This window comes from Engystomops pustulosus, chromosome 4, assembly GCF_040894005.1.
Source record: "Engystomops pustulosus chromosome 4, aEngPut4.maternal, whole genome shotgun sequence".
NCBI lineage: Eukaryota > Metazoa > Chordata > Amphibia > Anura > Leptodactylidae > Engystomops > Engystomops pustulosus.
Genome location: NC_092414.1, coordinates 108355148 through 108372683, shown reverse-complemented (window position 1 = coordinate 108372683; position 17536 = coordinate 108355148). Strand labels below are relative to the sequence as shown.

The 17536-nt window shown below is 41.5% G+C and overlaps 1 protein-coding gene across 2 annotated transcripts in view; it reads left to right on the top strand.

Moving 5' to 3' along the window:
- Positions 1-17536, top strand: part of GRM8 (glutamate metabotropic receptor 8) — a 682838-nt gene that overhangs the window by 586343 nt on the left and 78959 nt on the right. For both annotated transcript variants that reach the window (XM_072147036.1, XM_072147035.1), the window contains exon 9: positions 2049-2984. In XM_072147036.1, the coding sequence (XP_072003137.1) occupies positions 2049-2984 (936 nt within the window). The remainder of the gene's footprint in view (positions 1-2048; positions 2985-17536) is intronic.

The window sequence follows — 17536 nt, the reverse complement described above, 5'->3', positions numbered from 1 at the left end:
CCCGAATATTTCCGCCTAATATTTTCGCGCCGAATTGCCCAGGGATTTTGGCACACGTGATCCGCTTGCAGGCAACAGAAATCGGGGATCGTGGCCGTCAAACAGCCCGATGGATTCGGACAAACCATGGAATTTAAAAAAGGTTCTGTTTTGCAAAATCAAGCACTCACATGCACCGGGAAGAAGCAGGTGAACACAGGAAGCACCACCAACACAGGAAGGAACTTGGATGCACAATCTTAGTGAATCGCGCCGGACCCGAATCCTTGCCGGACAACCCACCGCGGGATCGTGACGGGTAAGTAAATCTGCCCCAATGTGTTTCAGGTGGAAAAACCACCCTTTATCAGCCATGATTATGATCATGTGTGATCCCTGCTACATGACTTTGGCAATATTTATGCAGAAATTAGGACAAAAGGGAAAATCTACCATATATTTGTATTGATCATGATTGCCATGTCCAATACTTTTATGGTATAGAAGAGGAGAAAATGTGCTGTGATCTTTCGTTACTATGAAAACTTTTGCCTAGCTCTGCACTAAACCAAATTAATCAGTTCTCTAATTTACACTCATTGGGGGATATTTATCATACGCCAACACTCGTGTGCCATTGTATGATAGCCACCCTGCTACATTTTCCCAGCACGATACATCAAGAGGATTCAGTGTTTTCAAATGCATCAGAACAGCTAAGAAAATAAGATTTGCCTGATTACATTTCTGTTAAAATTGTGTTAACACATATGTTAATGTTATTTTAGCACTATGTTAACACATGTGTTAATATTGGGGGTCATTTACTAAGGGCCCGATTCGCGTTTTCCCGACGTGTTACCTGAATATTGCGCCGATTTCCCCTGAATTGCCCCGGGATTTTGGTGCGAACGATCGGATAGTGGCGCATCATGGCTGGCATGCACGCGACAGAAATCGGGGGGCTTGGACAAACGAAAACCTGACGGATTTGAAAAAAACGGCGCATTTAAAAAAAATAAATCTGTCGCGGAGCTTGCACTTACCTTCACTCAGCCCGGCTCGGTGAACTCCAGTGCGTTCCGATGCTTTTCAGCGCAGCAGCGCCACCTAGTGGACCGCGGAGGAACTGCCTTAATAAATCCTGGCCGGACACGAATCCAGCGTACAGAACGCGCCGCTGAATCGCGAATGGACCGGGTAAGTAAATCTACCCCATTGTGTTTTGGAAATGCAAATGCTAACATCTATGTAATCAGGCAAATCTCCTCTTCTCAGCTGCTGTGATGCATTTGAAAATGCAGGCATTAATGTCACATGTGAACGCACCCTTAATATATTTTTCGTCTTTTTGATGCAGTAGATTCTCGTATGATGCAGAACTCCAATGCTCTGTGTCTCCCCTGCCTTGCTCTGCACTAGATCTCTGTACAAACAGTAACACTGATTCTGTATGCTGATTGGCTGAGCTGTTTGTGCATGTGAATGCCCATTGCATTATGCATTATTGCCCATAGCTGATGTCTCAATTAGGAAGTCCCGACCACTTCAGGAAAAGCTGAAAGTGTTTTATAGATAGCCTCATATATCTATTAGCCCTATATCTCAGGATAGGAAGAACCCGAAGCATGATACCAGAAGGCTCTCTCCAGCTGTGCTAAACCTGTTTTTTCAATAACTTTACAGTTATGCCTTACGGAATACTTTTAGAACAATTCAGAGGACTGATGTTTTGAGTGTGTTACTAGGGCTTGGTTTGATAGTCACAGTAATGTGATTGTATTCATGTTTTCATGTTTGAGGCTCCAGTTAGTTTAATAGAAGTCAGGGCTCTTTCATATTGGAGTTTGTGCTCAGCTCTAGTTGCACATTCGCTGCGTTTTGTCTCTGTTTTGTCTTTATTTTTATGGTTTCTTTTTATGCTTGATTTTGATGGTAGATTCCCTTTAATATATTAGTAACATACTATTTAAAAATATAAAAATGTTTTATTATGATAAATAATAAGCATTACATTTAATTGTTGCATTTTCCCACCTGAATTAGTTCTAAATGTTTGATTTTTACAGGTAGAAGATATGCAGTGGACAAGCAGAGAACATACACAGCCAGCATCCGTCTGTAGCCTGCCGTGCAAACCTGGAGAAAGAAAGAAAACAGTAAAAGGAGTCCCTTGCTGCTGGAATTGTGAGAGATGTGAAGGCTATCATTACCAGGCTGACGAGTTGACCTGTGAACTATGTCCTTTAGATCAAAAACCAAATACAAACCGCACTGGTTGCACACTAATCCCTATTATCAAGCTTGAATGGCACTCTCCTTGGGCTGTTGTTCCTGTTTTTATAGCCATTTTGGGAATAGTGGCAACAACATTTGTAATAGTCACGTTTGTACGATACAATGATACACCCATTGTGAGAGCATCTGGGCGTGAGCTGAGCTATGTGTTACTGACTGGCATTTTTTTGTGTTATTCAATCACATTTTTAATGATTGGAACTCCAGATATGGTAGTTTGCTCCCTCAGACGCATATTCTTGGGGCTCGGGATGTGCTTCAGTTATGCTGCCCTGCTTACAAAAACCAACAGGATTCATCGAATATTTGAACAAGGAAAGAAATCTGTGACTGCCCCAAAGTGTATAAGCCCAGCTTCTCAGCTAGTTATTACTTTCAGCCTTATATCTGTCCAGCTGCTTGGAGTTTTCATATGGTTTTTAGTAGATCCTCCACATATCATAGTAGACTATGGAGAGCAAAGAACACCGGACCCAGAGAATGCCCGAGGTGTTCTTAAGTGTGACATTTCAGAACTTTCTTTAATCTGTTCCCTTGGTTACAGTATTCTACTAATGGTTACATGTACTGTTTATGCCATCAAAACTAGAGGAGTGCCAGAAACCTTTAATGAAGCCAAACCCATCGGATTTACAATGTACACAACCTGCATCATTTGGCTAGCTTTTATTCCAATATTTTTTGGAACTGCACAATCAGCAGAAAGGGTAAGTACCAATACCACCTTATACTTTACCACCATAAAACTATTTTTCAACATTAAAAGTTCTATTCCATGATGGTTGGTCCACGATATTTAATACACTTGCATAGTTCGTTTCCTTTTAAGGCAAATTGTAAAACGCTCATTGCAGGTTTCAGTACCATCAGGGGCAATGCATAAGTGTTACCCTAACGTCTCCTGTTATGTATAAGGGTAAACATTTTAGTTAATTATTTATAAGTGTATATCATTCCATTCAACTACTTGAATCTAAAATTCTTTGTTTGATTACTCATCTTAGCCATTAAACCTACAGCATATTTATTTGTTTAAGGTCAGTCTTGTAATTAATAGCTAAGTAATATCAGTGAAAATGGGCCATACTAACTTAAAAGAATATTCTCATTTGGGCCTTGACATTTAATTTAATTTATTCTCCATATATATAGATTTCTTCAATAAATTTCTTCCATAAATGTAGTCATATTAACCCTTAGAAATGATATGGTGGTCCTTGGATACGACCAACAGTGCTAAAGTGATTGAACAAAGAAACAAATGAATCAAATGAATTAAAATAAACTTGGAAGTCTAGATGGGAATACCCCATTGGTATTTGCTTTGATTATAAGCAATTTAAGACACAATAAATAAATGAAGTGTATTTTATTAATAAGTATTCTCAGTGTTTTACATGTTGGCAATCCAATGTGCACAGCAAACAGTTCAACCAATTTGTAATTCATATTTTTTAGTTGCTAGAAAAAAACAACCTACTTAATACAGACCAAGAGAAAATCTATTGCTAGCAGAATGAGCCCTTGTTAGAAAACTCTGTGCTAATATTGTACTTACTGTTATGCAATAGGTCTCATATTTTAATTAAATCTCTATTTACTATGTTTTGAAAATAAAATAACATATATAATTAATGCAAAAACAGATGTATCCTTAAACTGAGCTGTAATTAGGTTAAGGAAATTAAGTTTTCATTATACCAATTTACCATATTTTTCATACAATAAGGCACACAACAAATCCTTTGATTTTCTCAGAAATCAAAGGTGCGCCTTATAGTCCAGTGCGCCTTATATATGAACCTTACTTACAGACAACAGCTGCCTTGAACTGTGCACAGGTCTGCCACCTGCTGGTCATTCATCCTTATAATCAGGTGCGCCTTATAGTCCATTGCGCCTTATATATGAACCTAGACATTTTATCAGGCATTTATTGATGGTGCACCTTATAGTCCGAAAAATACTGTAACCCAATATCCCGATATGCTAACAAAACCCTTTGAAAAGCCACACACAATGGGGGAGATTAATCAGCACATTGTCTGGTTTCCTGTACTTCTTTTGGATACTTTTTTGTCTCAGTTGAGAATGTTTTGTCTCAATGAAGGCAAAAAGTAGTGCAAGAAACTAGGCAAGGGAGAGATTCATCAGGGCTTGTATTCCTGAAATCTGGTGTACATGCCCTAAAATAGGCACATATGGTGGAACACAGCAAGGAATTCTGCCTATTTCCACTCTTACACCACCTCCAACCCAATTGGGTGTGGAGGGGTATGCACGGAGGTACGCCCAGCAAGTGAGTTGGTTGGTGCGAAGAGCAGTGTACCCACCCGCCAAAATTTATCAGGAGGCTGGAATGCCATGATAAATCTGGTGGATATTGATTTTCTACTACAGATTTGATCTGGATTTTATTTAAAGCAAGTGTCAGAACCGTTCAGTGTGAATTGTGCCTCTGGAGTCTGGACACACCCGATGACTATGGTCCAGCAGTTAATGAGTTACCTGGTCTTTGCTGGACTGATGCAGCTGATTTCAGCTCTAATCAGCACTAGTCCTATCAGCTTCTTGTCTGTCTCTCCAGCTTTACTTATAAGGCTGCCAGTGGCTCAATTGCGTGCTGGCTATTGTCTAAGTTCTTACCTGGATATCCCAGCTCCCCATATTTCCCTGTGACCTCTTTGTACCTTCTGTTATCGTTGCCGAACCTTTGCCTGACTTTGACTACCGTTTTTGCCTACTGAATTTGTACTGCGATTCTTCTGGTTTTGATTCTGGCTTGTCGACTACCCCTTATTGTGTTGTCTGTCTTGTCCAGTTACGTGTGTCACTTACATAGTATAGGGACCGCCACCGAGGTTGTCCGCAGTTGCTAGAGCTGTCTTGAGGCAAGTAGGTAGGGACAGTGGGAGGGGGTTCAGCCTCAGGGCTCACTGTCTGGTTGTCTTTCCCCCCACCTACTGACAGAATAGCCAGCCCAAAATATACTGTCGCTGTCATGGACAGCAGAACTACGTTGACAAATATTGTGGAACAGATGCAGCAAATCAACACCATGGTGCAGGAACTAGCTGTTCGGCTTCATGAGCAGGAGACGGCCCCACGTCAGTTTACCATGGCTTCCCCAGCACCACCTGAGCCACCTGTACAACTCCCAGATAAGTTCAGTGGGGATAGAAAGAGATTCTGTGCCTTTCGGGAAGGGTGTAAATTGTTTTTTAGATTGCGCCCCCGCTCTTCTGGGGATGAGGTCCAGAAGGTGGGCATAGTTATGTCTCTACTCCAGGGGTCACCACAGGAATGGGCTTTTTCGTTACCTCCTAGTTCTCCTGAGTTGCAGACGGTGGATGGGTTTTTTCAGGCCCTAGGGCTACTGTATGATGACCCGGATAGTGCAGCTAATGCTGAACGTCACTTGACAGGTCTGAGGCAGGGTAGGCGTCCTGTGGAGGAATATTGCTCGGAGTTTAGGCAGTGGAGTGGCCCCTCCACTTGGAATGACTCGGCACTCCGATTTCAGTTTCGTGTCGGACTGAATGATCGGTTGAAGGATCTGTTGGTAGCTTATCCCACTCCTAGTTCACTTGAGGATAGCATGACATTAGCTATCCGAGTTGACAGACGCTTGAGAGACAGGCTAAAGGAGAGAGGTACATCAGACGCTTTTAGACCTTCACCTATTCGTGTTACCAACCCTAGTCCTTCCCCTCCTGCTATACCCCCATCAGAGGAACCTATGCAAGTGGATTCTACTGATGCCAAGACCAGACGTGCATATCGTGTGTTGAACAACTTATGTTTCTACTGTGGGAAAGCAGGACATCGAGTCCGGCAATGTCCATCCCTTCCTGGACCACCGCCGGAAAACTTCTACGCCTGAGTGACTATCGAGGGGGTCACTCAGGCGAACAGGTAACCTTCACCAATAAGAATAAGTTATTATTGCCTATTTCATTGTCTTTGGGAGGGAGAAACATCTCTGGTTATGCTCAGATTGACTCGGGGTCTTCTGCTAATTTTGTTAACCCTATGTTCTTTTCCGGTCTAGAGGTGTGTCCCCTTCTGCTCCAATCTCCTGTTAATGTCACAGGAGCAGACTCAGCCCCCTTTGCTCAGGGGGATATACGTTACATCACTCCCTGCCTTGAGGTTAAGGTGGGGGCAGTTCATGTGGAACGTATGAAGTTTTTGTGTCTGCATAACCTGTCGTCTGATGTGATCTTAGGTTTGCCTTGGTTGGAGAAGCACAATCCTGTTTTTAATTGGGCAAACCGGGAACTGGTGAAATGGGGGACTGAATGTGACTCCCATTGTGAGGTGGTTTCTTTTGCTGAGTGCTCTTCCATGGAAGAGGATATTCCGAGTTTTTTGTCCGATTATGCGGATGTATTTGATGAAAAAACTGTGGACGGATTGCCGCCACACAGATCATACGACTGTGCCATTGAATTAATTCCCGGCGCCAAGTTTCCTCGAGGTCGTATTTTTAACTTGTCTTGTCCGGAAAGGGAGGCTATGCGGGAGTATATTAAGGAAAGTCTCCAGAAGGGTCACATTCGCCCATCTTCATCCCCATTGGGAGCAGGGTTCTTTTTTGTGGGAAAGAAGGATGGGGGATTACGACCCTGTATAGATTATCGACAACTTAACAGAATCACTGTTAAGAATCAACACCCTCTACCCCTGATTCCTGACTTATTTAACCAAATTGTGGGGGCCAAATGGTTCTCCAAGATAGACTTGCGAGGGGCTTACAATTTGATTAGAATCAGAGAGGGTGATGAATGGAAGACCGCTTTCAATACACCAGAGGGTCATTTTGAATATCTAGTGATGCCTTTCGGTCTATGTAATGCCCCGGCGGTCTTTCAACATTTTGTGAATGATATATTTCGTCAGCATCTAGGTCGTTTTCTTGTGGTCTACTTAGATGACATTTTGATTTTTTCTCCCGACTGGGCTTCACACATAAAACATGTTCGTGTAGTGATGGAACTGCTTAGACAAAACAGTCTGTTTGCTAAGTTGTCTAAATGTCAGTTTGGTATCCAGGAGGTCTCTTTTTTAGGTTACTACATCACCCCTAATTCCTTCCGTATGGATCCCCTTAAGGTGGTGGCCATCGAAAAGTGGGAACGTCCCAATAATTTGAAGGCCTTACAAAGATTTCTGGGGTTCGCTAATTATTATAGGAAATTTATTAAGGGGTTTTCTGTTATAGCCAAACCACTTACTGATCTCACCAGGAAGGGGGCAGATCTTGTCAACTGGTCTCATGAGGCTATCCGAGCTTTTGACAAGCTCCGTAAGTGTTTTTCAGAGGCCCCAGTATTGACTCAACCTAATTTTGAACGTCCATTTATTGTGGAGGTGGACGCATCAGAGGTAGGGGTAGGAGCGGTGTTGTCCCAAGGATCGGACACTCTTACTAACCTGCGACCTATTGCGTTCTTCTCAAAGAAGTTCTCTCAAGCTGAATGTAACTATGATATCGGTAATAGAGAACTATTGGCCATCAAGTTGGCATTTGATGAATGGAGGCATTTCCTTGAAGGTGCCAAACATAAGGTGGTGGTACTCACTGATCATAAGAATCTGGTTTACCTAGACAATGCTAAACGTCTCTCGCCACGTCAAGCCCGATGGGCTTTGTTTTTTACCAGATTCGATTTTGAAGTCACTTACCGACCTGGTTCCCGTAATATCAAGGCTGACGCCTTGTCTCGTAGCTTTGATATAGAAAGTTCCCCCAGGACTCAATCTGATACTGTTTTAAGACCCGGGGTAGTAGTGTCTATTTTGCAACCTGACTTGGTGACCCTGATTGCAGAATCTCAGGGTCAAGCACCTCATAACACTCCAGACTCTTTGTTGTATGTACCGCCTAACCTTCGACTCCGAGTTCTTGAAGAGATTCATAGTTCAGTTTTGTCTGGTCATCCAGGTGTGGCAGGTACTAAGTATCTGCTCTCTCGCCATTACTGGTGGCCATCTTGGGCTCGAGATGTCAAGGCTTTTGTCGAAGCTTGTGAGGTTTGTGCTAGGTCCAAGGTCCCTCGTAGACCACCCGAGGGTCTGTTACATCCTCTACCGGTTCCTATGAGACCTTGGACGCATCTTTCTATGGATTTTATTACCGACTTGCCACTATCTAAGGGTAAGACAGTCATTTGGGTAGTGGTGGATAGATTTTCTAAGATGTGTCATCTCATCCCACTACGCAAACTGCCTAACGCTCGCACACTCGCCACACTTTTTATTAATCATATTCTACGTCTTCATGGGGTGCCTGAGAATGTTGTTTCCGACAGGGGTGTCCAGTTTGTGGCTAGGTTTTGGAGGGAGTTCTGTGGCAAATTAGGTATCTCTCTGTCCTTCTCGTCTGCATTCCATCCTCAGACCAATGGACAGACAGAGAGGACCAATCAATCGTTAGAGCAATTTCTAAGATGTTTTGTGGCTGATACTCAGAATAAGTGGAAAGACTTCATTTCTCTAGCAGAGTTTGCTATAAACAATCATGAACAACGTTCTATTAAGATGTCACCTTTCTTCTGTAATTATGGTTTTAACCCCAGGTACTCGTCTGTTCATTCTGCAGAATCTATTAATCCCTCAGCCGAGGCCATTTTCTCTAAACTGTGCACAGTTTGGGCCCAAGCTCATCAGAACTTGGTAAAAGCCCAAGAGGCTTATCAAAGACATGCTAATAAAAGACGTATATCTGGTCAGCAATATGTACTAGGTGAGAAGGTCTGGCTTTCAGCTAAAAATCTGAAACTTAGGGTGCAGTCAGGGAAACTGGCACCCAAATATATTGGACCTTATACCATTGTGGAAATCATTAATCCGGTAACCTTTAGGTTGAAACTACCCAATGCTCTTCGTATCCATCCTGTGTTTCATAAGTCTCTTCTTAAAAGATATGTGCCATCGGTGTTGCCTTCACCTCCTCCGGCTCCACTCATCGTCCAGGGGGAATTGGAGTATGAGGTGGAGAAAATTCTGAATTCCCGCTGGGTACAGGACTCCTTACAGTATCTGGTCCACTGGAAGGGTTTCGGACCGGAGGAGCGCACGTGGATCTCTGCTAAAGACATGCATGCGCCCCGTCTGGTCCGGCGGTACCATTTACATAATCCTTCTAAGCCTGGTCCAATGATTAAGGGTCCTGAGGCCCCTCATAAGAGGGGGGGTACTGTCAGAACCGTTCAGTGTGAATTGTGCCTCTGGAGTCTGGACACACCCGATGACTATGGTCCAGCAGTTAATGAGTTACCTGGTCTTTGCTGGACTGATGCAGCTGATTTCAGCTCTAATCAGCACTAGTCCTATCAGCTTCTTGTCTGTCTCTCCAGCTTTACTTATAAGGCTGCCAGTGGCTCAATTGCGTGCTGGCTATTGTCTAAGTTCTTACCTGGATATCCCAGCTCCCCATATTTCCCTGTGACCTCTTTGTACCTTCTGTTATCGTTGCCGAACCTTTGCCTGACTTTGACTACCGTTTTTGCCTACTGAATTTGTACTGCGATTCTTCTGGTTTTGATTCTGGCTTGTCGACTACCCCTTATTGTGTTGTCTGTCTTGTCCAGTTACGTGTGTCACTTACATAGTATAGGGACCGCCACCGAGGTTGTCCGCAGTTGCTAGAGCTGTCTTGAGGCAAGTAGGTAGGGACAGTGGGAGGGGGTTCAGCCTCAGGGCTCACTGTCTGGTTGTCTTTCCCCCCACCTACTGACAGCAAGTCAACCATTTTAAAAAACAAGAAACCATCTAAGGATACTCATCTACATTACTATTTATTCTGATCCCAGCGTTGTCCTCCCTTAAGTTTTACATACTGGGATCACTTAGAAGAGTAAATTATAAAAAGCAGCATGGAGCACAGGAACAAGATGTCCGGTGCTCCTGGCTGCTGATTATGCATGTCCTCGCCACATCCCTCTTCCACGAGAGGAGAGAATTCAAGCCTCTCAGGTAACGTCCGCTCCCACTCCCATGCTCCCAGCGTGCAATATTAGCAACCCGGAGAGCCGGTAATCTTGTCCCCGCACACTGTGCTGCTTTTTTAACTTTCTTTTGTATATGATCCTAGTGTGTTAAGCTTTGGAATGAAGAGGAGCCGAGGTGAGTATCCTTGTATGCTTTCTTGTTTTTTTTAAATGATTTATTTCCTTTAAGTCAATTATAACATCACATGAAAATCTGCAAGTTGTTTGCACCGGATATCCATGCTTACTAGTTCATATTTTACAGGTTGCTTTTGATGCCAACCTTTATGCGGTTTCCCCACATGAAGATTTACATCTTGTGCAGCTATACTTAACAGGCCACAATTCACAATACATGTGGGTAGTCACCCATGCAGTACATCCATTTGAATCACTTTCTTGAAAAGAAAAATATTACTTGTGACATAGATTTTGACATATCCAGTTAGGAAGAAGGATAATAGAAGATACATCTGTATATAATAAATTAGGAGTATTTCACAATTAATATAGTATATTTCTAATATTTTAATCAAACACTTCTGACTAATGTGTTGCAGTTTGTGGATCTTCCTTAAAGGAAACCTACCACTTGTAGCTTATTTTAGTTAGTGTTTTAAACCGCGGTATCGCGGTTTAAAACACTTTTTAAACGCTATAGCCGGCGCAGGCAGGTACGCGCTCGGCGCTTACCGTGCACGCGGCTCTCATTCACTTCCTATGTAGCCGCGCGCACGGTAAGCGCCGAGCGCGTACCTGCCTGCGCCGGCTATAGCGTTTAAAAAGTGTTTTAAACCGCGATACCGCGGTTTAAAACACTAACTAAAATAAGCTCCGGCACCAGCTCACCCTGAGCTGGTGCTCGGTATTGCCATCGGAAACCTGCCACTACAAGTGGTAGGTTTCCTTTAAAAGGACGCTCCAATTGAATAAGTGGCTTAAAGGGCACTATTCACCTGCTTTCCTATTCACTGATAAAAAAAAATTCCTACTAATTCATTAGCAAATAATGAAGGATCTATAGTACCTAAATCATGGTTCTGATTTAAATATAAAGTTTACATCTTTCTAAATGCATTAAGATTGTGGTTGTGCGACCTATGGATCCAGAGATAAAGCAGTTTAACCCAATTCCAAACCATGTTTTTAACTGCCTGTATCTCAATTCTATATGCCGACAGATAGAGAAACATTTTAAAACATTATTATCGGTTTTTAAAATGAGCTATAGTTCTAGAAGTGATACCAAAGAGCCCAAAATGGCTATGTTTGAATTGATACTCTCTCCAGCACCTCAGCATGACTCCTCTCAGCCATAAAAATGATTCTTCTGAGCTTATTTGCTAATGTCTTCGGAGGCAATTTTTTACAGCTTTTTTATTTGAAACATAAGCAGGAATGTTAGAAAAGGATACTTCGTAGCCTTCCTGAGAGGTCTGTTAGTTTAATGGTATAAAAGACAGATTCCGTTTAGAAAGAATCCTATGCTACAACATGAGACTTTGAGTCAAAATCAAGGCAGCCAAGTTGAATAGTGCAACATGACTGCTGTAAATAATTATCAGCGATTTGAGCAGGAATAGGGGATGTGAGGAAGAAGAATTACAATGCAGCTTTATCTGATCTGCTTTGTCTGTGCCAAATTGAATATAAATGTTAATACTAGAAATCACAATAATTATTTCCATTCATCCGGGGACATTTGTCAAGACCAGCCTTTTTGTATGCTAGACTTGATAACTGCTTGGTTACCGAAGCTATTAGCCTAAATTATGATAAGGCACATGCCGTGTCTTGAACCAGGGGTACCGCTCCATCTGCCCGTTTGACTGTTTAGAAATCTATGCTATCTTCTGATAAGTTTGGCAGATGTTTATGGTTCTGATGTTTTAGAAAAACAATGGGGCACATTTACTTACCCGGTCCTGTCGCAATTCCGCTGTGCGATGTCCGGCGAGGATGCGGGTCCGACGCAATTCACTAAGATCATGCGTCTGAGTTCCTGCATAGGCCGCTGCTGCGGCGAGGTCCGCCGAAGTTCACATTCTTCTTCTTGGTGCATGTGAGTGCTGATCTTGCGACACATTTCGTTTTTTACATTTCTTGGTTTTTCCGAATCCGTTGGGTTGTCCGACGACCACGCCCACGATTTCTGTTGCATTCAAGCCGGCGCTGATGCACCACAATCCGATCACGTACGGCAAATACCCAGGACAATTCAGCACAAAACAGAGCAAAATGGAAATATTCGGGAAAACCCGATGGAATTGCTGTCCGAGGACCCTTAGTAAATGTGCCCTAATGTCTTAATGACAATCTGTCACCACATTTTTCACAAATACATATAGTGGCAGGTTCCCACAAAGCAGTGGAAACCGTCTTTTAGCTAAAAAAAGACAGTTGTTTCCCTCAGATTCCCTTAAATTGTCTTTATAATTTTACCAGGTATACAGGGCTATCTATTGTGAATCAAGGGGATGGTGGCCTCTTCAAGCTGCATCCATTATCTCCTCCTCATGCTTTTTCAGCATGCTCACATCAACTCAGGTCCTTTAGCCCCCTAACATTAGCAATCCATGCCGCATGCATATATCTGATCACATTAAATCACAGAATGCCTGCATGGACTTCTTCGCCTCTCTGGCTCCATGCAGGATGCTACAATTTCATGTGATCAGATATATGCATGGTGAAGAGTTTGCTCATGTTAGAAAGCTAAAGGACCGTAGATGATGTCACCCTGGTCACATGACATTACTACAGCATCCTGAGAAAGCATGGAGATGAATTGCTGTTTTCAGCCTGAGGAGGCCACACTTCTCTTAACTCTCTAAAGATATCCCTAGCCCTATTTAAAGATGACAATATAGGGATATGAGGGAAACAATTTTTAGCTAAAAGAAGGGTTTCAGTTAGTTAACAGGGCTTTTTGTAAACCTTCCACCAGCTGTATTTGTGAAAAATTGTTTACACACTCATAATAATACCTAAATGAAGGTCATGTTTATAAATAAATAGGAATATAAGCAAATTCATATTTTTTACTCCTCAGCTTGAAGAATCTAACTTTTTTATTTTTTCATGTAAAGTGGGCTTGTTTTCTTTGTAGTAATGGTATTTAATATTCCATGCCATGTAGTGGAAAGCTGGAAAAATTTCCAAATGCAGTGATATTGGTGAAAAAATTTGCACCATTTTCTCGTGGGCTTGGTTTTTATGACTTTCACTGTGCACCCCAAATGTCATGTCTAATTTACTATTTGGGTCGTATAAAGAGTCCAAATCAGCTCTACTCACTCCCTTTACACAAACCGGTGAGTTGCAGGCACGGAAACGCCCAAGGCAAGGGCAAAGAGCAGTCCAATGAAGAAAGGATTTCCAGCGCAAACTCTTCTCCGGTTAAAAACTTGCTTTATTGGTGCAACAGTACATCGGGTATGTTCACAGTGAAGACAAAACGATCAACGCGTTTCGGCTATGCAGCCTTAGTCATGATCTAGTTTAACAGGTAAAATTTAACCCTTTATATAAAACTGACAAAGACGGTCACATGACCGAATTTGTGAAACAGGGAGGGAGGGGAAAACAGGTTTAACCCTTCACAAAAGAAGAGACATACTGCAAATGCCTAGCCTGATAAATCACATAAAGGCAAAAAGTACAAATGAGGAAGAAAGTAGATGACAGAATACATATTAAAACTACACGTTTTCTTTCAGTAACTGGTTATCAGATCGTGCCTATGGTTCATCCCTTTTGGTTGTCTAGTTTCTAGGATGAAAATCCAATAGGATTCTCTATTCAAAAGCTTTTTTTGCAAATCTCCGCCTCTAGCGGGTTTGGAGACTTTTTCAATACCTGTCCATTTAAAACTAGAGATGTCTCCTTTATGAACATCTCTAAAGTGCTTAGTGAGGGAAGAGACATTGAATGAGTTGTTTGTTACATCTGACATGTGTCGTCTTACACGAACTTTGGCTGGACAAGTTGTGCATCCTACGTATTGTATTCTACAAGTGATGCAAAATGCCAGGTAGATGATGTTGGAAGTGTTGCAGTTGATATATGATTTTATAGGGTGCGTGTACAAGGTTCTGTACGAAGTAAAGGAATCCCCTCTCATAATAAATTCACATGCTTTGCAGCGTTTATGTCCACATTTGTGGCATCCTGGATAATCTAGCCAAGTTCTTCTATCTTCCTCCATTTTTTTGCTGGTAAATAGGCTGGGGGACAGAATGGAGCCTATAGTCTTTCCCTTTTTAGCTACAAATCTAACTCCCCGGCTAATGGTGTCATGATGGTCCTTGTCACAAAGAAGTACAGGTAAGTATTTTTTAATAATTTGTTTGATCTTATGAAATTGATTGCTGTATTGTGTGGAAAAAGTGACTTGTTGTAATTTGGTATTGGGTATAGGGTTATCATACTTTTTGTGCAAAAGTTGTAGTCTAGATTTTTTCTTTACCCTATTGAGAGATGTTGTAATAAGGTGATTGCTGTACCCTCTCTCCCTTAATCTCTCTGCAACAAGGGCAGCTTCCCTTGTAAAAATGTCTTTGTTGGAACAGTTTCTTTTGAGTCTGATAAACTCACCATATGGGATGTTATTGGTAACGTGTTTAGGGTGACAGGATGAGGATAGTAGGATCGAGTTACCCGCTGTGGGTTTTCACCATTCAGAAAACCCACAGCGGGTAACTCGATCCTACTATCTGTTCTGCCCTTCAATGAGGGCATAAGGTGGAAAGCATTGTTGACCACATTATGATCATTATGTTTAATTTTTGGTTAGTACGCCGCCTAGTGGCTGTCAGCTGTTATTGTTATTAGTTGTAAACCATGTAATTGTCTAATGCTTATGTCATTGTCATGTGACCTATGACTTAATGCAATCTTATTGGTAGGTGAAATGCATTGTGGGAGCTTACACCATTTTGAGACTGTACTTTGGGGAGATCAGACACTCTCCATCTTAGTCATTCTACCCGCCATATATTTTCTCCTTTTCATTCCTTGTGAACAGCATAGCTGGTAAGAGGTGTAAAATAATGTTATAGTCTATGAACTCAGTTACTGTTAATGAACTGTAATGCTTTGTAAGTAGACTGGCTAACATACATTATGTTATATACATGTAAATGTATTCCTACTGTTCTTGCAGGATTATAGATCTGTACTTTATTCTGATTACCTATATGTGCTTGTTTCAGTTTTACCATTAAACAGACATCTGAATATCCAAATCCTCACTGTTCAGTTGTCAACCTTTTGGAGCAATAAAGTTTGACTACATAACCACAACAGTCTAGCTTATTGGAAGACAGGAAGGTTTATGCTGTATGTCAGAGTATACACAGCTGTGACGTATGTGAAGACAGAACACTATCCTCATCCTGTCACCCTAAACACGTTACCAATAACATCCCATATGGTGAGTTTATCAGACTCAAAAGAAACTGTTCCAACGAAGACATTTTTACAAGGGAAGCTGCCCTTGTTGCAGAGAGATTAAGGGAGAGAGGGTACAGCAATCACCTTATTACAACATCTCTCAATAGGGTAAAGAAAAAATCTAGACTACAACTTTTGCACAAAAAGTATGATAACCCAATACCAAATTACAACAAGTCACTTTTTCCACACAATACAGCAATCAATTTCATAAGATCAAACAAATTATTAAAAAATACTTACCTGTACTTCTTTGTGACAAGGACCATCATGACACCATTAGCCGGGGAGTTAGATTTGTAGCTAAAAAGGGAAAGACTATAGGCTCCATTCTGTCCCCCAGCCTATTTACCAGCGAAAAAATGGAGGAAGATAGAAGAACTTGGCTAGATTATCCAGGATGCCACAAATGTGGACATAAACGCTGCAAAGCATGTGAATTTATTATGAGAGGGGATTCCTTTACTTCATACAGAACCTTGTACACGCACCCTATAAAATCATATATCAACTGCAACACTTCCAACATCATCTACCTGGCATTTTGCATCACTTGTAGAATACAATACGTAGGATGCACAACTTGTCCGGCCAAAGTTCGTATAAGACGACACATGTCAGATGTAACAAACAACTCATTCAATGTCTCTTCCCTCACTAAGCACTTTAGAGATGTTCATAAAGGAGACATCTCTAGTTTTAAATGGACAGGTATTGAAAAAGTCTCCAAACCCGCTAGAGGCGGAGATTTGCAAAAAAAGCTTTTGAATAGAGAATCCTATTGGATTTTCGTCCTAGAAACTAGACAACCAAAAGGGATGAACCATAGGCACGATCTGATAACCAGTTACTGAAAGAAAACGTGTAGTTTTAATATGTATTCTGTCATCTACTTTCTTCCTCATTTGTACTTTTTGCCTTTATGTGATTTATCAGGCTAGGCATTTGCAGTATGTCTCTTCTTTTGTGAAGGGTTAAACCTGTTTTCCCCTCCCTCCCTGTTTCACAAATTCGGTCATGTGACCGTCTTTGTCAGTTTTATATAAAGGGTTAAATTTTACCTGTTAAACTAGATCATGACTAAGGCTGCATAGCCGAAACGCGTTGATCGTTTTGTCTTCACTGTGAACATACCCGATGTACTGTTGCACCAATAAAGCAAGTTTTTAACCAGAGAAGAGTTTGCGCTGGAAATCCTTTCTTCATTGGATTACTATTTGGGTCGGTATAATCGCGTGCATACTAAACTTATATAGGTTTAATGGTGTCTCCATACATGAAAAAAGTTTGCTAACCTTCAGTGTTCTGAGCTGTATGACATGTCATTTTTTGTAAGATGAGATAACATTTTCATTGCTTTTATTTTGAGTACTGTACACCTTTTGCTCATTTTTTATAAAAATGTTTATGTGCTGCAAAATGGTGAAAAAATTGCAGTTTAGGACTTTTGGACGCTATTTTTCACAGGGTTCAATAACTGTTACTATATTTTGAAAGATTAGACATTTTCGGACACAGTGGTTTCTAAGATGTGTAGGGAAAGGAGGGTGAATTAAAGTTTTAGTGGTTTTTTATTATTATTTTTTTTTACTATTTTCCAGACCCCCTAGTGTACTTTCGCCCTAGGTTGTCTGATTAATACTACCATATATTGCTATACTACAGTGGGGATTATGGGGATTTCACTTATCATCTATTATAACGTGCCACGGGCACATTGTAACACATGATCAGAAACTATACAGAGATGGGGTCATGGAGAAGGACAATCTAAGCCAAGATGGCCGTGGGTGTCAGCTTTTTAGCTACTG